At 52.1% G+C, this 21,508-nt stretch overlaps 1 protein-coding gene and 1 long non-coding RNA gene across 14 annotated transcripts in view; one reads left to right on the top strand and one right to left on the bottom strand.

Moving 5' to 3' along the window:
- The first annotated feature begins 1,084 nt into the window (after positions 1-1,084).
- On the top strand, positions 1,085-15,137 carry LOC135361551 (uncharacterized). 2 transcript variants are annotated; one of them, XR_010404966.1, is made up of 3 exons: positions 1,085-1,389; positions 4,212-4,336; positions 14,690-15,137. It is a non-coding gene; the product is annotated as an uncharacterized LOC135361551 (long non-coding RNA). The 2 variants fall into 2 exon arrangements; XR_010404967.1 differs by having other exon boundaries at positions 4,207-4,336.
- TLE3 (TLE family member 3, transcriptional corepressor) overlaps positions 14,615-21,508 on the bottom strand; it is a 47,407-nt gene continuing 40,513 nt past the window's right edge. For all 12 annotated transcript variants that reach the window (XM_045899774.3, XM_045899776.3, XM_045899775.3 and 9 more), the window contains 6 exons: positions 21,155-21,404; positions 20,574-20,821; positions 19,784-19,931; positions 18,831-18,981; positions 17,640-17,716; positions 14,615-16,658 (listed from right to left, as the gene is read on the bottom strand). In XM_045899774.3, coding sequence (XP_045755730.1) covers positions 16,551-16,658; positions 17,640-17,716; positions 18,831-18,981; positions 19,784-19,931; positions 20,574-20,821; positions 21,155-21,404 — 982 coding nt within the window. In that variant the 3' untranslated portion in view covers positions 14,615-16,550. The remainder of the gene's footprint in view (positions 16,659-17,639; positions 17,717-18,830; positions 18,982-19,783; positions 19,932-20,573; positions 20,822-21,154; positions 21,405-21,508) is intronic.

The following is a 21,508-nucleotide window of genomic DNA, read 5'->3' as shown; positions in this document are numbered from 1 at the left end:
CTCGCTGGGAGGGACCCCGAGGCCACCAGAACATTCCCGGGGGCTGCCTCCATTCTCCCCTCGTGCCCCTGGGGGGCAGCGACTTCCCTAAGGCCTCCATCTCAGAATGGGCAGCAGCCTGCTGGGCCATGTGACTCGGGCAGGGTCTCTGGTCCCAAGGCACCCCCACAGGGGCTTGGTGGCTGTGCTCCCGGAAGAGGCCTGGTCCCAGCACTCGCTTTCCCTGGATGAGCACTATCATGTTGAAATGAGAAAGAAAATTCAAGTTCTGGAGCCAGTTCTGCTTTTCTGTTGGGCAGGAGGGGGCTGGGGAAAGTGTAGACAGAGGGGTGTTTAAAATCTATTTTTATTTGTATCCTGAACAGAGGGCCAACAGACGCCACTGGGTTTGAAACAGGGGGACCCACTTACTAGCTGCTTGAGCTTGAGAGGTCCTGCAAGCTCCCTGAGCCTCAGCTGCCTCCTCTGCACAGTGGGGTGATTGGGCGCTAGGCATGGAGATGCCTGTGTGAGCTGAGGCTTCTACATGCACTCAGCACGGACTTCCACGCACAGCGATGGCTGGGGAGTGGGGGTGGGCAGCCGCTGTAACCATTTGCCCTGTGAAAGTCTGAAAGAATATTCTCCAGAATGGAAGGGGGGGGGTGCTTATCACCGAGGGGCAGGATTTCAGCGCCTCAAGCCCTGTTCTTTGCCTTTTCTTTCTGCTTATCTGCGTTTTCCAAATATTCCACGACGTTCCCGAATTCGTTGTCCTTTGAAAATGGTAATAAAGTGCAAAGCAAACGGGCCGCCCGGAGCGGTGTGGGGCAGACGGGAGCCGGGGAGCCGGGGAGCCGCCCCCCTACCCCAGCCCCGGGGGCGCGGCGGGGGGGGGACAACCCCCTCCCCGGCGGCCGCGCGGACCCCCCACCCCGGCGGGGCGGCCGGCGCTCGCTCACTCGGCTCACGCCGGCGCGCACAATGCGAGCACACAATCATTCATTATAACTCAATTACAGTGATTAAAGCTGGTGGCATGCAGAGGCAGGAGGGAGTGTTGCCAACAAAATTTACACTCCGTGTCATCAGCGAGAGATAACAGCAGCTGACGCGGCCGCTCGCCTCCCCGGCCATCTGCTCAGCGCGGGGCCGCCCAGGGCCGAGGGCCACGCGCGAACGGCCACCGCGCCACTGAGCCGCCGCCACGCTGCCCCCCGTCCCCCCCCCCGCCCCGCCCCGGCGGAGCGCGACCCGCGCGACCCGGCCACGCGGCGGCCCAGAGGGGACACCCCCCCCAATCTGGAAGGGGTAGGGGGCGGCGATGGTGCTGACTGTTCTGGGGCTGTCTGGGTTTTGCCCCTGTGTTCCAGATGAGAAACTGAGGCACAGAGCGGGGGGATCCCGCAGGTAAGCCTGGAACAGAACCCAAACTCAGGCCTGCCCTAGCTCTCCTAGGGACGATGCACAGAGGGAGGCTGGGAAGTTGGGGGTCACTGGGGACTTCAGGCAGATGGGAGGAGCCAGGCTGAGGACTGAGACGCGGGAGGTCCCAGAAGGAGGCAAGGATGGTGACAGGAGGGCGCATGGAGGCAATGCAGGGGACACCGGCACAGGGCAGGGCCTGGCGGGAGTGAGGGGGGCAGGATCAGCAGGTAGCAGACCCATGGTGAGCTCTGGGTGAGGTGACCAAGAGGGACAGGAGGGAAGGGGGAGGCAGAAGTCCATGACTGTGGTCTGTGCTACCATGAGGCAGAGGGGTCAGAGGACAGAGCCACCTTTCAACAGGCAGCAACGACACCAGGCATCCCAGAACACCAGGCCCCCAGCTTTGTCAGCCAGAGGAAACAGAACACCTGTGCATTGGCCCAGCACGTTTGTTGATCCCTGATCTGGAAGCATCTCCCTTCGGAGCCCCTGTGGACTGGTGGTGGGGTGAGGGGAATGAGGGATGTGGGAGGTGAAGAGAGGCTTAGGTCTCTCTTCCCCTGGTTATTCCTTACTCTCTCACCCAATACATTTTTCTGGGGATGCCCATCTCTGAGGCTGCAGTCACCATGGTAGCATCCGCACTGCTCCCTGCCTGACTCTCCCTCCCCCAAGCGCTGCCCAGTGCTGCAACTGGAGCTCATTTCCCATTGCTCAGATCCCACCGTAAGTGCCCTTTGCCAAATTGCCAGCAGCTCCTTGGCTTCCCCAGGACACTTCTTGGCCCCTCAGGGGCTTTCCCTTGAGCCTCTGTCACATGCACCCCAGGGCCTTTGCACCTGCTAGCCCACAGGTGTGCTGCCCCTCCTCCTCTAGCCCCCTCATCCCACTTGTCCTTCAGAGCCCAGCTGAAACATCCCCTCCCCCAGAAAGCCATCCCGACCTCAAGGCCAGGCGGGCACCCTTCCGCTGGGCCCCCACAGCCCCATGCCATTGCCTTTAGAGCACTGACCATGGAATAGTGGGGTCATCTGGGACGGGTCTATTCCCTACCAACAACCCTGACAGCAACTTGGGGGCAAGGCATGGGTCCAGTTCCTCTCTGAATTCTGGGGACTGACTGGATAGGTGCTGGATGTGGGTGGTGGGTGCATGGCCCGAGCACGAGCTGATAAAATGACTGCCTCGCGAGGACTGGCTCAGGAGAGCACAGAGCCAAGCCCACAGTGGGGCCAGAGATCAGTGTCCTCAGAGTGGGCAGCAAGGGAGGGAAGGAGAAGGGACACAAGCTCCAGATACACCCCCAGCAAGGCCTTTCTCATATCCCCTGGGGTCCCCTCGGCCCCCGTGTCCAGGCCTGACAAGCCCACTATCCACTCCGCAGCCCTGGCTCCCAGGAGGGTCAGATGTGGCAGGATTGATGGCCCAGTGTCGACCTTGGAGATGCTGACCGCGGAGACCAGAGAGAGCAGGGATGGGGCTGCTACCTTCCCTCACCTGCACATCACCTGCCAGGCCACCTAGAGCGTGGGCTGCGACCCACCCCAGATCACTGGGGGGGACAGTCCAAGAGCGTGGTTCAGGCCCGGCCACACCCCCCTGCCCTAGAAGCACAGTCCCTGGAATTCCCCTGTGAAGAACCGAAAGAGGAAGCTGAGGAGAGGGGTCGGAAGCCGGGGCCGGGTGGGGGAGTCTGCCATATGCAAAAGATGCTCAAAGTCCACAACCTGGTTTTAGTTTCAATCCGGACTCGGGGCTGTGTGAGGTTATTCATTTGTTCATTCAGCGAACAGAGCTAAGGACACGGGAGGGTGGGGGGGCAAGGCCGACAATGGTCCCTCCTCCGAGGGACTTCCATTACAAGTCACTTGTGCTGGCTGGGCCTCAGTTTCCCCATCTGCATTGGGGGTATTAGACTAGCTCAGGGTTCCCAAAGTGGGGTATGGGGGAGGATATTTTACGTGAGCTAAGGAGGCATTAACAATCATTGACTCACAGCAGGGAAGTTATTTCTTTTCTTTTCTTTTTTTTAAAGATTTTTACTTATTTATTTGACAGAGAGAGAGATAGCGAGAGCAGGAACACAAGCAGGGGGAGTGGGAGAGGGAGAAGCAGGCTTCCCGCAGAGCAGGGAGCCCGATATGGGGCTCGATCCCAGGACCCTAGGATCATGACCTGAGCCGAAGGCAGACGCTTAACGACTGAGCCACCCAGGCGCCCAGGGAAGTTATTTCTTTTCCTCTTCTCCGTCAAACATTCTGATGAGATCCGGGAGCTGAGGGGTCCTCACACCTCTCAAATACTGCCTCACCTCCCTTTTGGTAACAAAGAGGGAGTAAGAAGGACTTGAGGCATAGCTAGCCCACTTTGTTCTCATTGTATTTAATAGCATGGAGATGTTTTTAAAGGTGGGCGATATCCATTTAGGATGATGATATAAAGTTTCCTTTGAAAATACTTATATTTAGGCTTAAAAAGTGAATTTATTTATTTATTTTTAAAGATTTTATTTATTTATTTGACAGAGATAGAGAGCACAAGTAGGCAGAGTGGCAGGCAGAGGGAGAAGCAGGCTCCCCGCTGAGCAGGGAGCCCGATGCAGGACTCGATCCCACGACCCTGGGACCATGTCCTGAGCCAAAGGCAGACGCTTAACTGACTGAGCCACCAGGCGCCCCCAAAGTGAATTTATTTAAAGAGAAAGTACAAAGTCACTCAACAGGCTGGTGGGTTTCGTAAACCGGGGCAAATCTCCCTAGACAATAATTTACAAATAACTGACTTTCTTTGATCCTTGAGTCCAGGGGCTGCCCTTGCAAGGGAAGACCTGCTCATGTTGGGGGGCAGGACTCCGACCTGACAGCTGTGACTCCTCGAACTGGGCCAGCAGGGGCAGGGGAGGAAGCCTCCCCCTGATAAAAATGCGATGGTGAGTTAACTGGTAGAATCTTGGGTAACATGGGTGCTTGGGGTTTCCCAGGGACTAGGGAGTGTGTCCCCAAACAAGCCTGAATGCAAATTACTTTCGTTGACAAACAAGCTGATCTCCGGAGTGCATGCACAACAGTTGACGTCTGTTTCGAGCTCTGCCTTGAGGGGCAGCCTCTCTGTGTTCTGAAGAGTGACTCGGGCCCACCAGCTCCCAGCCTCCTCCTTTCCCCTCTCACACTCGGTGCCTGCCCTCCTGCACATCCCTCAGGGGAGACACTTGGGGGTTCTCCAAGGAGTAGACTGCGGCCCCAGCACAAAGATTTGCAAAATCTTCAGCCATCCAGGAACAAACCAGCTCAGCACTACAGAGAGGCAGGCAACTCAGGGACTAGTGCATCTAAAATGCCTTTCCTGGGCACCTGGGTGGCTCAGTCGTTAAGCGTCTGCCTTCGGCTCAGGTCATGATCCCGGGGTCCTGGGATCGAGTCCCACATCGGGCTCCCTGCTCTGCAGGAAGCCTGCTTCTCCCTCTCCCACTCCCCCTGCTTGTGTTCCTTCTCTCGCTGTGTCTCTCTCTGTCAAATAAATAAATAAAATCTTTAAAAAAATAAAAAAATAAAAAAAATAAAATGCCCTTCCTTCTCTCAGCCTACAACCCCTACGCATCCTTAAACAGCCAGGACAAACCTGATTTCTGGAAGCCTTCATGGATACCTCCCTTTCTGACCTTTGTAAAAGTTGCCCTATCCTCCCTTCTCACAACCCTCACAATATGCTCTCCAGGCCACTATTTATTAATAACATGGTTTTATCATTGTTACGATCATTTGAGTTTGTTTTCCCCACTTGGGTGCATTGCTTGAGGGCATGGACCATTTATCTCTATAACCCTTGTCCCTAGCCTCCAACACTGGGTATGCTCTGTCTGTTTCTATTGAATTCATGGATGGGTGAATAGTCTTGGCTTAAATTTCAGAGCTAGTTTTCAGATTCCTTGTTTTCCTTGAAAGCATCATTCTTTTAGGTATTCAGTAGCTATTTATTAAGTACCTAGCATGTGACAGTTACTCTGTTAGGAGCCAGGAATACAGAATGAATCAAACTTGATCTCTGCCCTCAGGAAGTTCACTGTCAGGTTGGAGAATGAGGCAAATAGCAAATGGGTAACAAGAGAAGGTTTTGAACATCATTGTCACTTAGATGTAAACCACTCAGAATTTAATCCACTTTGTAAGAAAATTCAGATAGAAGATCAATGAGGTGAAGTAAAAACATGCAACCCTGAATTTGAATTAGAAGTATCAATAGATTTCATGATGTGTTTTATCTTTAACAAATGTAAACACACACACACACACACAACTTAGCTCTGCTACTAAAGGGATCTAAAAACAATGACCAATCCATTAGCACCAAGCACCCTTAGCCCCCAGATTATGGTCTCTAAATACCACTTCCCACTAAAAGGAACAAGGGCTCCTTGGAGACATGGCTGACTCCAGATCTAGGACAGAAAATGTACAAGATGAGTTAGGAACATTATCTTATATCAGAAAGCAATGAAGTTATCAAAGACTACCAAAATCATATCAAAAAAACTCAGGAGGTATCTTGAAGAGGATGATTTGAGAAACAATAAGGATAACTCCACTTGACTGAAGCATATAAAATATGTTTAAATCCACAAGTTCATAATGTTATTTTTAAAAAAGAAAACCCTTATTGGTCAGCTGTTGAGAATACTAACTTACTACTTTAAAAACTGGCAAGTAAAGGAAATGAATCAAGTATTTATCCTGCATTTAAACTATACTTCAAGATAATCATATGGTTGATGAGGGGCAGTTTCTCTTTACAGAAGCATTCAAGCAAATAGATGGAGGAGTGACAGAATTAAAATGTCACCATTTTGTAGCCCCTAATGAACTCATGAATCTAAATGATAATCATCAGTGACAGCTAATATATAAAAGGAGAAACATCTAGATAGTGTGTGCTTCCTCATGGATCAATGAAGTATTCTTGACAGACCCCCCCAAAAAATCAAGCCTTGAGTTAATCAAGCTGAGATCTAACAATTTAGCAATCAGCCAAATTCAGACTGTGAGAAGCTCTAAGGACAAATAATTTTGTTTCTTAATGAATAAGGGTGTGTGTGTGTGTGTGAGAGAGAGAGAGAGAGAGAGAGAGAGAGCATAAGATGTGAAAGAGGAACCTAAAAGACATATCAATTATAGTTGCTTTGTATGGACCCTATTTGGATCCTAACAAACAATTTTTTAAAAAATTATGAGACAGGGCGCCTGGGTGGCTCAGTCGTTAAGTGTCTGCCTTCGGTTCAGGTCATGATCCCAGGGTCCTGGGATTGAGCCCCCTGTCTGACTCCCTCCCTGCTCAGCGGGAAGCCTGCTTCTCCCTCTCCCACTCCTCCTGCTTGTGTTCCCTCTCTCTCTGTGTCTCTCTCTGTCAAATAAATAAAATCTTTAAAAAAAAATTATGAGGCAATTGAGGAAAGTTGAGTACAGATTGGGTATTTGATGACACTGGAAATTATTGTTCATTTTTTAGGTGGGATCGTAGTATTGGTTATATTTTTAAAATAGATCTTACCTGGTGGAGATATTTAAATATTTACTAATTAAATGTTGAGATATCTGGGATTTGCTGCATAATAGCCCACTGGTGGTGGTGGCCAGTAGAAATGGGTGGGGTAAGATAAAACAAGATTAGCCCTGAGTTGGTAACTGTTGAAGCTTGATTAATGGGCACAGAGAGATTCGCTATACTGTTCTCTCTACTTTGTATCTGTTTGGCATGTCTCACAACGAAAAGCTAAACTAATTTAATTCATGTTGTCTCTGCGTGAGATAGTTGCCCTTGTACCCCTACAAGATCATTAGAATCACAAACATCCAGCCTGGAGAGGAGCCAAGGATTGCTTATCCAGCCTTCAAGCATCAGTCCATAGATGAGAAGACCAAGTTCTGGAGAGGCCCAGTGATACGGGCTAAGATGACATGGTGACCTGAGGGCTTTGCTCCTCCACCACTGGGCTTGTGCACCCCCAACCCAGGCCCCTCCCCACCCCTCGCCCAACGAAAGGTGGTTTCTTATCAGGTCCTGAGTAGTCTGGCTTTCCTCACTTGATCTTTAATTATGAAATATTCCAAACACGTAGAAAAGATCAGAAAATAATATGACACTACTGAAAGTCACTACACAGATTTTAAAAATGTGAACAATTTAACATTTTCTTCAGATTTTTTTAAAGGTAATAAAATTAATAGGTATAGCTGGACTCCCACCTGACCCTCATTTCCCTTCCTCCCTCCCTCCATTCCTTCCTTCCTTCCTTCCTTCCTTCCTTCCTTCCTTCCTTCCTTCCTTCCTTCCTTCCCTTCTTCCTTCCCTCCTTCCTTCCTTCTTTCCTTCCTTCCCTCCTTCCTTCCTTCTTTCCTTCCTTCCTTCCCTCCTTCCTTCCTTCCTTCCCTCCCTCCCTCCCTCCCTCCTTCCTTCCTTCCCTCCCTCCCCCCCTCCCTCCCTCCATTCCTTCCTTCCCTCCTTCCTTCCTTCCTTCCCTCCCTCCCTCCCTCCCTCCCTCCTTCCTTCCTTCCTTCCTTCCTTCCTTCCTTCCTTCCTTCCTTCCTTCCTTCCTTCCTTCCCTCCCTCCCTCCCTCCTTCCTTCCTTCCTTCCTTCCTTCCTTCCTTCCCTCCCTCCCTCCCTCCCTCCCTCCCTCCCTTCCTTCCTTCCTTCCTTCCCTCCCCACAGATAACCATTGTCCTGGTGGCATGGTGTGTTCTTTCCACTCATGTTTTTATATTTTGATATATATACTCAAATTTAGAATTGTTTTATATTTATATTTGACACAGCAGTATTGTATCATATATTTCCTTTTGTAACTTGCTCTGTTCACACAACATTGTGTTTTTGAGATTTATCCAAGTTGATACATAAAGATCTAGCTCATGTATTTTAATGCCCACATATAATTTCATTGTAGGAAAATGCATAGATTATTTTTCCTCATGCATTCCCCCAATAATGGACAGGATATTTCTAGTTATTTCTGCCACTTCAAATAATGGGGCAATGAAAACCTCCATGTACATCTCTTTGTACTTGTGTTTTTTTGTTTTTGTTTTTGTTTTTTTTAAGATTTTATTTATTTATTTGACAGAGAGATAGAGAGAGAGCGCAAGTAGGCAGAGCGGCAGACAGAGGGAGAGGGAGAAGCAGGCTCCCCGCCAAGCAGGGAGCCCAATGCGGGGCTCGATCCCAGGACCCTGGGATCATGACCTGAGCAGAAGGCAGCCACTCAACTGACTGAGCCACACAGGCGCCCCTGCTCTTGTGTTTCAGAGCTTCTCTTGGGTATGTACCTGGAAGCTGAATTACCAGGTCATAGGGTTGTGTTGCTTCCACTTTGCCAACTATTGCCAAATGCTCTGCAAAGTGGTTGACGCCAGTCTGCTCCCACAAGCAGTGTTTGACAATGCTCCTCATTCCCCATCCTGGTGGAAGCTTTGTATTACTAAACTCATCAAAGACTTGTCAATCCGATGGGAATGAATTGTCCTGTTTCACTTTGTTTTTTGTTTTTGTTTCTTTAAATTTGCATCTCCCTGATAACTAGCGAAATGGGGCATTTTCCACATGTTTACTGGCCATTCATTTTCCCTCTCCTGAGAGTTGCTTGTTTCTGTCCTCTATCCAGTTTTCTGGGTTGTTTGCTCTCATGTACTGACTTGGGAGAATTTATTACGTATTCCAGATACCACTTCTTTGTCAGGTAAGCATCCTGCATGTATATTTTTTCATGTCTTGTAAGTTTTTCATCTCTTGCTATGCAGGTGTTTAAAATTTTAAATTTTAATGCAATCAAGTTGACCTTTCCTTTTCTTCATTATAGCTTTCGCTTCCTGTGTCCTGTTCAATAATCCTTTCCCTCCTCACACCACTAAGGCTGTTCTCCAATATTTTATCCTACAGGTTTAAAGACTTTAATCCCACTAGAGTTTATTTTTGTGTAGTGTGTGAGGTAGAGATCCATCTTCCCTCCATAAAGGTGGCCTATTGTCCTAGAATTATCTGCTGATGCTTTTCTCCACTGACACATAATGCCACATTGGTCATACATAGTTGGATTCTTATTTATACAGCAGTCTATTTATGGACTTAATTCTGTTCCACTGGTCTGTTTGACTGCTTCTAAGTCAAACTTAGCTTTACAGTAAGTCTTGATTTCTGGAGGGCTAGTCCTCCTTTCTTATTCCTCTTCGAAATTATACTTGCTATTTTTTGGTCCTTTACTGTTCAGATAAATTTTAGTGTCAGCGTATGAAATTATATAGAAAACATCCTAGTTGGATTTTGTTTAACATTCCATTACAGGTTTCTGGAAAAGACAGCATTTGAAATAAAATTGGATTTTCTCATCAATGAATATGGTATAATGTAGGATCCATGTAGGTCTTTTCAAAAATATTTCCTTCAATAAAATTTTATATTTTTCTTCATAAAGGTCTTGTATAGCTTTGCTAAGATCAGTTCATGGATAAGTTTTCTTGCTACTGTAAATGCATTTTTTTCTTTATATTACATTCTTCTAATTGGTTATTGCTTATGAATAGGAAAGCTATTGATTAATGAATGTTGATCTTGGATCCAGCAACTTGACTAAACTCTCTTATTTGTTTTAATTGCTTATATATTTTCTATGTATACAGTCATATTATCTGCAACAAATAATTACAACTTTTTTTTTCATTTCACTCATTGTACCTTGTTTATTCTTTTATTTTGTCTTTTTTTTTTTAAAGATTTTATTTATTTATTTGAGACAGAGAGAATGAGAGAGACAGAGAGCACATGAGAGGGGGGAGGGTCAGAGGGAGAAGCAGGCTCCTCGCCGAGCAGGGAGCCCGATGCGGGACTCGATCCCGGGACTCCGGGATCATGACCTGAGCCGAAGGCAGTCGCTTAACCAACTGAGCCACCCAGGCACCCTTTATTTTGTCTTATTACATTGGCTAGAGCCCCCAGAACTATGTTGAATAGAAGTGGTAATAATGATTATTCTTGTTTTCTTGCTGACTTTAAACCAACGCTCCTAAAACTTAACTACTATCTATGATTGAGCCACTGGTCTGGTTTAGCTATCCATTGTCAGATTAAAGCCATTTTCTTTTATTCCTAGTTTGGTACTTTAGGAAGAGTCATGACTGGGGATTGAATTTTGTAAAATGCCTCCTCTGCTCCTTTGATTGGTAAAACTAAGTCTTCCGGGTATGCTGGAAAATAATCTGTGCTTGGGGCACCTGGGTGGCTCAGTCATTAAGCGTCTGCCTTGGGTCCAGGTCATGATCCCAGGGTCCTGGGATCGAGCCCCGCATCAGGCTCCCTGCTCCGCGGGAAGCCCGCTTCTCCCTCTCCCACGCCCCCTGCTTGTGTTCCCTCTCTCGCTGTGTCTCTCTCTGTCAAATAAATCAAATCTTAAAAAAGAAAAGAATCTGTGCTCTTCAATAGTTGGTTATAGGGTTTGATGGGCTCAAGCTTGCAAATTATGCTATTCAAATCTTCTATGTCCTTATAAATTACTCTTGGCTTGATCTACCAGTTTCTGTTAGTGGGATGTCAAAGACTCCTGTTCCTCCTTGTAATTTTGTCAATTTTTGCTCTATGTAGTTTTGGGCTTTTGTTCTGAGCTTGGGACCTCCCTACTCTGCCTTTAAAGTTTTTAAATTTATGACATTAAAGGATTCCCCTCCCTCCCTTCCTTCCTTCCATTTTTCCAACCTTCCTTCCTTCCTCCCTTCCGTCCTCCCTCCCTTCCTTTCTTCTTTCTTTTTCTTTCTAGGTAAGCTAGTAAATTTGTTTTAGTTTAATTTTATCCACGATGTCTCAGTGTCCACATAGTTAAAGGGAATCCTTATTAGCTTGCTGTTTCATTTGCCAGCACTGAAAATTCCAGACCTGCTTTTTTCAAACCATGTAACCTATTATCAGCACACGGTTGCATCAGGCAGCTATAATATCAAGGAGAGACAAAGGCTCCAGCCCCATCTGACTTTCATCCAGCCTCCACAGTCCAGGAGGTCCCGAGAGCCCGCTTCTGAGCCATCAACCCTGCCCTGTCTGATCTGCCTGGAAGAGAGCTGAGTTGGGGTCAGGGTGAGCGCACCGTGGAGTTTTCTGGGCCCCGACTAATGGTGACCTAATGGACACGAGCAAGGCCTGAGCTGGGCAAGGATGGAGTTGGGGAGGGGGCTTCTTATCTTTCACTTTCCTGCTTGCGCTCTTCACTTTGAGATCACTGATCTCCTCCTCTGCCCTGGGATCAGCTCTTTCCCACCTCTGGCTGAGAAAGTTCTATATGGGTAAGCATTGTCTTACTGATTTTTGCATTCCAGCACCTAGAACCATGCCTGTCATATTAATTCTCACTACATAAATGTTGGTTGGATGGATGGGTGGATACAAGGATAGTTTGACAGATGGGTGGATGGATGGATAGAAAGATGAGCGAGTGGGGGATGGATGGATGGATGGATGGATGGATGGATGGATGGGTGAGTTCTAGGTTCTCAAGGGAGGAGGCTGGTTTCCATGGCTTTTCTTGGCTGCCTCTTTCCATGAAGAATTTTTTCACCCGTACTGTTGAAGGGGCAGGAGCCCTCATCCTCTGGATTCTAATCTTCCAAATATCAGTCCTGCCCTCCCTGAAAGTATGCTAGGGATTTAGGGGAGAGGGAGATGTGATTTGGGTGACTCATGGTGAGTCTCCTGCCCTTTCTGGGCCTAATTGTCCCATTCATAAAATTAAGAGCTCAGTAGAGAGACCTCTTCAAACACAAAAGGTCCAATTTTAGGGTAATGTTTAAAAACGTTGCACAGGTACTAGAATAGAGTGCATTTTATATTGTTATCATAAGAAAAAGAAAATGATGCATAACCATGCAAATTTTTAAAATATTAATGTTTGTTTGCTATACTTTACATTAAAAATAATGTTCATTTTCAAGCACTGCATTCTTGGAAAAAAAAAGTACACTCCATCATGATGAAATACTTGATGGCCAGGTTATACCATTTAGCATTCTTGCTAAGGATCTGTCCAGCTGCAGTATCCAGGGATCTGTAGCTCTGTACCTTCTCATAGATGCTAAAACTAGGAGAGTCACTGCCCATGTTGGGGTTGAGCAGCTTACGGGTGGGGAAAGGGGACAGAGAGAGGCCAGGAGGCCTGCGGCCTGGTCAACTGTGGCTTGGGATGACCTGGACACTTGCACATAATCTGATGTGGACTAAAAGCATGAAAGCTGCCTTCTCGCAACCATACCCTCCCCATTTTTAAAAACGGATCTCCTTGCTTTGAGCAATGGCAGAGTTGACAGAACTCCAGAAGTCAGCCCACTTCTTGGCTTCAGTTACCAGCATCCAGATGCCCTGCTCCCAGAGAAATAGAATAATCTCAAGCCAGGACCACCCCGGGGCCACTGAAGTCCTGGGAGCTGCCCTCCAGGGAAGCTGGTCTAGCTGGACAGACGGACAGGTATGGTGACATGTGGCCAACGCCAGGACTGACTGGGCCTGCGTTTCTGCAGGGTAAGGTTAGGGGTGACTTCGAAAATAGTATCAAGGCCTCCCTTCCCATTTGCTGTGAGTGGGCCCCTCGCCTTGGACTAGAAGAGCCCCTCACCAACGTACAGGTGCCGAGGGGTCAGCGAGGGGCTGTTAAAATGCAGGTTCAGCGGCAGCAGGACTGAGATTCGAAGTTTCTAACAAGCTGGCTGGGAAGCAGAGCAGAGTGGTGGGTGAGAGGCGGAGGAGGGAGCACGCAATGGGACCATCTGCGTGGAGAGGCTTGGCGAGCCGCGTAAGGGACAATGGTGGTGACAACAGGCGGGAGGCAAGGCGCTTGCAGCTGGGGCCTGGGATGTGTCGCCAGCAGCGCGGACAGAGCCAAATTTGGGGCTCTATGGCCTCCCCACCCTCGACTGGGAGCCTCCGGGGTTAGGACCAGATCTCGGTCGGCTCTACATCCTTGCCTGTGCCCAGGACATCTGGGTACAACAGCCTTCCAGAGGTGGTTTCCCCCCTCAGAAATGGTCGTAACCACCTCTGCCAGGGCAAGACTGTAGGTGAGCCTTCTCTGATAGACATGCTGCTTGTCCTCTCCCTGAGGCTTACAAGCCCAACTCCTGTCTTAGCACCGGTAGGCAATCCCCAGGCGGGTCCTGGGCACATGCACAATCTTCTGGCCAGAGCCCATCAGCTGGCCCTCTATCCCTCTGCTTCAGTGCATCAGCGTGGACAGAGGAGTGTGATGTTCTACTGAAGTCCATGCAACCAATACAAGCTATTGGCCACACAGCGGCCCCAGATCGGCATTCCTCCTCCTACCTGCTCTACCTGCTGGAAGCTTCTCTAGAAGCCTGAGCGGACATCCCTCTCCAGCTGGACAATCCCTCTGTGCATGCAGTCCAGCTGTCCTTTCTAGGCTAACAGACTGCTTTATTCTCCTTTTTAAAAACGTCGTTATTCCCTTTTTTGTGTAAAACGACAGTGGATTTAGTGGATTTAGAAGGACTTGGACCAAATACGGAGTTGGAAACCATGTCAGTCCCCAGCTTTAGGAGAGGCCTCTACTGGGTGCAGGAAATCCCAGAGCCTAGGAAGCACCCTAGCCCAGCCCTGCCTCCGAGGGTACTGGCCAGCACGTCCTATCCTACCCCTTCTGCAAAATCCCCCCTCCAAACGCCTTTACCCACAGCTTTGTGAACCGAAGACTGAGGTCCCCCGTGTGACATCTAACTTGAGACGTAAGATGGTGAAGGCTTTCAGAGTCCAGATGTTCATAGACATTTTACACTTGAAGTTCTTCGCATTTCATTTTTTGCCAAAACGTCTTGCACGGGCGACTGTCTAGTAAGAATCTGGTGTAAATCCTCGGTCCTCCCCTCGGGGAACTTTATCCTGCATGCGCATCCAGAGGAAATCCTGGCTCCCACCCACCACTCCCCAGTGTGGAGACGGGAAGGCAGCCTGGGGAAGGCAGGGAGAACGCTCCCCCTCACCATCCTGCGAGATCAGACTTTTAGGGGTTGGGGGCAGCACGGGAAGTGCTTTGAAATGCCAAGAGCTTCTGTTTAGGGATGACAGGGAAATCACCCAGAATCCAGGGCATGAGGGTGACAGTGGTCCCCCTCTCTTTTCGGGGAGGTCTGACAAACGGGGGGGGATGTAGAGGCAATAAAACACAACAGTCAAACCAACCTTTAAATAGCAACTTTTAAAAATATAAAAACAGCTCATTACAATGACTTTTCATTTTCTTTTTTTCTTCAGGAATCAACTTTCTTCTACCCTCACCCTCCCTTGTGGCTAGAGCCTTTAACAAGACACGGCAGATGCACATCCAAGACCCAGAGAAAGAGAGGAATTCTCCAGACGGCCCCTCCCCGACCTCAGAAAGGTACAGGGCGCCCAGCCAGTCTCCGTGGCCTCTCCACGGCCTCTGGGTCATGTCAGGGGAGCTGCTAGCCTGGAGCAAGATCACTGAAGACCAGCAGTTTCCACTGGGGCCCCTTCCTCCCTTCTCACCAGACGGAATCACACATTATAAAATAATCCATAAAAATGCAGTTATCAAAATTATCTTCCATATGCTACATCCATGGAGAGCCCACCACCAGGACTCACGTCGGCCTTTAGCTTTTCCTTAAAAGAAGAAAAAAAAAAAGACCAAGAAGAAGAAAAAGAAAAAAAAAATAACAATAAACCCAAGTCCTAATACCTCAGAACATTTTGGTACCAAAGAGTGGTACCTGCAGGAGACCATTTTTCTACCTGTAACCTGTTTGGGCTCCAAAGAGACTGAAAGCCACAAGAAGTCACCACAGTGCCAAGACCGGTGTCCCCACCCGACCCCTGGTCCCCTCAGCCCTGTTGCGCTGCCCGGGGTGGGCGGGGGGGGAGACTGTCCCTTCGGACTCACAACCCTTGCAGGTTGATTACACTTTTCCCCTCTAGGGAGAGAGGATGGGGTCAGAGGCAGGAAAGGGGGAGAAGGCATTTTTATAAAGGACATCAATTCTAATTCTTTTTATTAAAAAAAAAAAAAAAAAAGCACCCACATCAGTTGCTATTTTTCTCTGGTAGCTCCCTGAGCTGAGTTGCTATGCTTTCCTCTAACTTTTTGTCCTTTGAAGGTTGTGTCCGAAGATCAAGAAGGGCCAGAGATGGGAGTTCCTTCGCGCCTCCACCTCCCATCACCATAACCAAGTGCGCACCAAAGAGAGAGAGCGAGCGAGCGAGGCGAGAAGGAAAGGGAGAGCAAGAGTCGGACCCCTGAGAGAGAGGGAGGAGAGCGCAGGCGGCCACAGAGAATCCGACCTTCGTCAGCCTGGCTGGCCACCATGCAAGCCTTGCCCGGCTGCCCGTGCAGCCTGCAAGGGTCCCGACAGGCCTTGGGCTGCTCCCAAGTCCACAGGGAGGTGCGTTCGTCCCAGGGACCCCCCCCCCCCTCCTGGTCAGGCTGGTCACCAGCTGCAGCTCCCTTCCTCTGCCCCTCCACTCCCTCTCCATTTGGCTCCCCCTCCCTGCCTCCCCTTCCCAGATGGGGATGTCCCTTTAAAAAAAAAAAAAAAAAAGCCACCACCACGAGTGGGTTACAAATACAGCAGGCGAAGTACACGGCTAGCGTTTTCGGTGGGAAGGGGCCTCCTCCCCCACTGACCAGTCCGAGATAGAGGAGTCTGTTATTTACATTTTTCACAAATGTTGTGCGCTGCACAGTCGGGAAAATGAGATCCCCCCTCCCCCAGCACAAACACCTGGTCCACTCCAGTGTCCCCGACCCAGGGCAGGGGGACAGAGCAAAAGAGAGGGGAAGGAAAGATGGAGATTCACGAGGGCGTCTGTCGGGGGGGCTGGAGCCCCAAGCCTCCAAAGAAATCTACTTGTAGCATCTGCCAGGGTTGTGGACAGGGAGGAGGAGAGACATCCATCAGAGTCCGCGAGACACAGGAGTCCATGCCCAGGGGTCCAGACCGTGGCGGGCGCGCCCTCTCGGCCTGCCGGAGCGCAGCCCTGGACTGCTCGGCTGCCCACCGCCAGCCTCCGCCAGCCTCGGGGCCCCTCGCGGGGTCGCCCTGTCACCGCCGAGTCTTTTTCTCCCAGAGTCTGACAGCCCAGTTAGAGTCCTTGTTTAGTAGATGACCTCATAAACCGTGGCCTTCTTGTCACCAGAGCCTGTTACAATATATTTGTCATCCGCCGAAATGTCACAACTCAAGACAGACGAGGATTCCTTGGACTGCAGGGGGAAGGCGAGGACAGGCAGGAGGGTGTGGGGAGGCAAAAAGGCAGAAATTCACTTGCTTGGTACACAGCATGATTTCCGCTGTCTGCGTCACACCCCGTCTGCCGGCCCCGGAGCTCCAACCCCAAGCGCACCCAGCACGGCCTCCCCCAAAGCAGCCTGGAGAGGCACTTGCGGGGACAGATGCCCCGTCCTTCGGCTTTTCCACCAGGAAAGGCTCATGACCAGGGCCCAGGGTGATCGTGGAGTCGTATGGCTCGAAAGAGAGCACTGGAGGACGAGCTTCTCCTCGGTTTACAGACAGGAAGGAGCACCTCTGAGCAGGGCATGGGTGTCAGTGGGCCGGAGCCAGGAAGGGGACCTCCGCCCGACCTGAAGCGTCCAGTGTAACGAGGGTTACACGTGTGACATGCTGGACGCCACCCATTCCCAGCACGGATCCCGAAAGTGGCTTGTCGGCTGGGAGCACAGGAGCATACTGTGCGTGCGTGCGTGCGTGCGGTCAAGACTATGTGTAAGTGAGAGCTGTATGTCGGAACCCAGATCTTGAAAAACCATGAAAAGCCTCTTCCTGCTCTCCCATCTCTTTCCAGACCCTTTCTCTCCTACCCCCTCTCACTCCTTACACTGAGGTGTCGAGATGAAACACAAACTTACTTGAACATCAGGGAACGCTGCTCTGAAAAGAGCTGCCCAGGGCACCTCCTGGGAGTGCTCAGGCCACAGGCCAGAGCCAAGAGCATGACTTAACTCCCCCTTGTTCTAGAAATCCCACAAGAACCCCCACTTAAAAGCCCTCACCCTATGGGTCAGACGCCACCAGCTGCAGTGTGTGTCCCACTGATGTGTCCCAGGCCTTGGCTCTGGGAAACCCACCCTGGATCCCCAGCACGTAGGGGCTGGAAGGGGCCATCCCCATCCCCATCCCCAGGGGCAGGCCCCAACCCCGAGCAGCGGCCGGGTGGTGGGCGGTACCTGGAATATGCTGGCTCCGTACGGCGTCCTCCAGGCGTTGAGGAGATTGTCTTTCCCAGTGCTCACGAACCACTTGCCTGCAGGCGGGAGGCAAAGGAGCGTCAGCTTGGGGCTGGCTGCCCTGAAAGCGAGACCCGCCCCAGACATGGCCGGCTGCCACGGAGATGTGGTGTCTGCCAGCCAGTGCTTAGGTAAGAGGCTTGGCTGGTGAGGGGCATTTCATAAGCGAGACCTGTATCTGACTCACAGACTGCCCCCCGCCCCCCTGCCCAGAACGCCTCTCTGTAATCATAGGGGAGGGGTGGGCGCAGCCGGGATGGAGAACGGTGGGATTTGCAGTAAATCACAGACATGACACTTCCCCAAAAGATTCTTTTTAAAGCTATCAGTGGAGGGGCGCCTGGGTGGCTCAGTTGGTTAAGCGGCTGACTTCGGCTCAGGTCATGATCCCAGGGTCCTGGGATCGAGCCCCACATCAGGCTCCCTGCTCAGTGGGGAGCCTGCTTCTCCCTCTGCCCCTCCCCCTGCTTGTGCTTGCTCTCGCCCTCTCTCCCCCTCTCTCTCTGTGTCAAATAAATAAAAAAAAAAAAATCTAAAAAAAAAAAAAAAGCTATCAGTGGAGTGAGCCTTCTCGGTTTTATGACTAGAAGGCGGCAGAAAGTGCTAGAAATGGCAGAGCCCTGAGGTCTGGAGACCCAGCCAGCCGCAGCTGGTGGCCAGCAAGCGCTCTTACTTGCAGGCTGCTCTGCCAGGCTCAGCTCGGACTAACGTGCTATTGCTCTCTAAAGCCTCATGGGGGGCCCGGGCCACTCCCGGAGAAAGACCCCCTGGCGTGCAGAGAGGATGCGGGGTGGCCAAGGTTTCGCAGCCAGTCTGGGGAAAAGCAGATCCAACCCAGGGCTGTCAGCCATCAGAGCCCGAGGCCTCAGCCAGCGGAGGAACGGCCCCAAGGCTGAGAGTGCCGTTCCCCTGCCCCAGGCCCGCAAGGGCTGGCTCTGGCCTGCTGCTGTGCGTGCTTGGCGCCCTGTGGCCGTATCCGCACCCAAGGAATAGGGATGGGGGGGTAGCGGGGGGAGACAGTGGTCGGGATCGGGAGGCTGGATTCCAAGATGTGGCTGGCGTGCGGGCTCTGCCTTGCTCCCAAGCTTTGGGCCCCTCATCCGCGCCGGCTCCCGGCTCCCCCAGGCTCACCGCAGTAGGCGAACTTGAGCGAGAGCACGCAGCTCTCGTGCAGGTGCAGCTGGTACTTGTCCGGCTTGGTGTGGTGTAGGACCTCCACGTTGCTGCTCTCCATGCCCACGGCCAGCCACTCCCCGGTGGGGCAGTAGCCCAGCGAGAAGATCTGCAGGGGGCGGCAGACCGAGCTCAGCTCCTCTGTCCCCCTGACCCTTCCCCCGGGGCCCCAGGGGCTCCTCAAAGGCCCTGCTCAGGGACCCCGAGGGCAGGGGCCCACCGCTCCCACTCCCATCACATCCCCACGGGCCGTCTGCAAGGCAAAGCCCCTCTCCTCTCCCTCAGCCCTGGAATGCCTTGCAGGGGCGAGGAAGTAGAGGCTCAGAGAGGTTGCTGACTCTAGAAAGTAAGCGGTAAAGCCAGCATTCCAACTCCGAGATGGCACAAGCATTTCACTTTCCAAGTTACACAAGTTTCCCTGTGACTTTTGCCTTTCCTTAAGAAAAAAAGTGAATAAAACACTAAAATATTAAATATATAGTTAAAATATTTAAATAACACAAACAACCATGGAAAATAAGGCTACCTAACATTAACAGAGTATCTTCTATGAACCAGGCTACGGCTAAGGCTTTTAGAGGGACCATTTCAGGTGCTCACACCAGACCTGCGAGGCAGCTACCACCGTGCCCATCCCATGAGGGAGGAAAAACACCGGGGCCAAAGCGCTCAACAGTAGCGTTGCTGAGAATCCGTTCTGAGCAGTCGGGTCAAGTACATCCAACTCCAGGGCCTGGTCGGTTCTAGTCTATTGCTGCCTCCTCCAGGAAGCCTTCCGAGGTAGCTCAGGGTGGTCACAGGTCCACTTGCAATGACCACCTGTGAGGGCCCCCGTGTCCCCCGACCCAGCCAGTGGGACCCCAGAAGGGAAGGGCACACGCTGGCCTTGGGGAGGGGAGGAGCACACACACCTGGGAAGTGAAGTCATGCTGCTGCAGCTGCCGGCCCTCTCGCAGGTCCCAGGAACGCACGGTGTTGTCCAGGCCTCCAGTCCACAGCTTGGTGCCATCGTGGGAGATGTCTATGCAGCTGGCCCCGTCCGTGTGGCCCTGGAACTGCCTACAAAGGCCAAGCAGGGAGAGGGGGTGAGCCCTCCAGAACCACCGAGTGCCGAGGCCGGCTGTGTCTGAGCAGAAGAGGAAACGGAGGCCCGGAAGGGGGTGGCCCATGCACCCGCGGTCCTCTGGTGAGCTCGCAGCAGAGCCGGGCCTCCTCCCGACAGCCGACTCCGGGGCGGACACGCCGCCCTGCACCGTCTTCACCATGCCCGCTTCACACCGGGGACACGGAGACACGGGCGTGGAGTGACCGGCATGGGGCCATAATGGGGGTAGGATTCCCACGGGGCCACCGCTCCCAAGGCCCCACAACAACCACCAAGTGACACTGCCCCCGACCTTCCGGTCCCTGAGGAAGGTCTCCTTCCTCAGTTCTCTCCCTCTGCTTGTCTCCGACGCCCTGAATTCCATGCTCCCCTCCCCCCGGAGCCTTCTGCAGGGGAGCCCTCCATCCCCTGCCCACGCGGAGCACCTGACCCACGGCTGCGCCCTCGCATAGGGCAGGCCTGGCTGTCTCCTCACCCGGGGGTCCTCGCCCACTCTGATGTGGCCACCCCACAGCCAGAAGCACCCCGGACGGGTCCCCGTTACGACCAGCGCGACCTTCCCGACGAGGCTCCCCTGCTCCCTCGCACAGCCTCACCTGACCAGGGTCTGGTTGTGCAGGTCCCACACGGCGATGTTACCGTCGCTGCAGCAGGAGAAGCAGACTTTGGCGTCGGGGCTGATGGCCAGGGCGTAGCAGGCAGGAGCCGAGGACGTCAGCTCGGCCTTGATGCGGGGTGTGGGCGAGGCCAGGTCCCAGATGGTGAGCGTGCTGGCCTCGCCGCCCACGATGAGCGTGCGCCCGTCAGGGAGCAGCTTGCAGGAGCGGATGTAGTTGTCCCTGTTCTGGAGGGAGAAGGGGCAACATGGAGCTCTGCCCGCCCCTCCTCCCAGGGACCAGAAGAATCGCATCCGGCGACACCGGGCGCCCTCGCCACCCTCCCCACCCCTGCTTGCTCACATCCCGCCCTCGTTCCCGGCAGCTGCCAGACCGTCCCCTCCCTCATCCACAACCCTTCAATCTTTCGTGCATTTCTTCACAAACTCCGGGAAGCTCGCTATCTCCACTTAGGGATGGTAAGTAAAGCCAGGGCTCAGGGGTCAGCCAGCCTGCTCGGCTGCCCAGCCAGGCTGCCCCTCGGCCGGCTAGAGGAGATGCCTGAGGTCCTGGGGCCTCACCAGGCAGTCCAGCTGGGAGATGGGGCTCTTGCTGCCCGGCTGGCTGATGTCCCAGATCTTCACACAGCCCTTGCCACCTGTATAGACGTGCCGTGTGGGGTTGCTGATGGTCACGGCGCACACCACCTCCCCATGGCTCAGTGTGTTGATCTGCCGGGCATGGCGTGGGATGCCGGGGCCTGCCAGGGCATCGTGGGGGAAGGGCACGGGCTGCATCTGCCCATCGGCACTCACGTGGAAAGAGTACGCTCTGAAAGGGAGAACCGTCCCTTCCGTCATCCCCAATCCTCTCAGTTCCCACGAGTCCTCCCAGGTCAGACGGCACCACCCCGACTGGCCCACGTCTGGGCCCCA

The sequence above is a fragment of the Mirounga angustirostris genome, unplaced genomic scaffold (assembly GCF_029215605.1).
Source record: "Mirounga angustirostris isolate CCGP_5_RB_7025 unplaced genomic scaffold, mMirAng1.0.hap1 SCAF_9, whole genome shotgun sequence".
NCBI classification, from domain to species: Eukaryota; Metazoa; Chordata; class Mammalia; order Carnivora; family Phocidae; genus Mirounga; species Mirounga angustirostris.
This window is presented reverse-complemented; position numbering and strand designations above follow the sequence as displayed.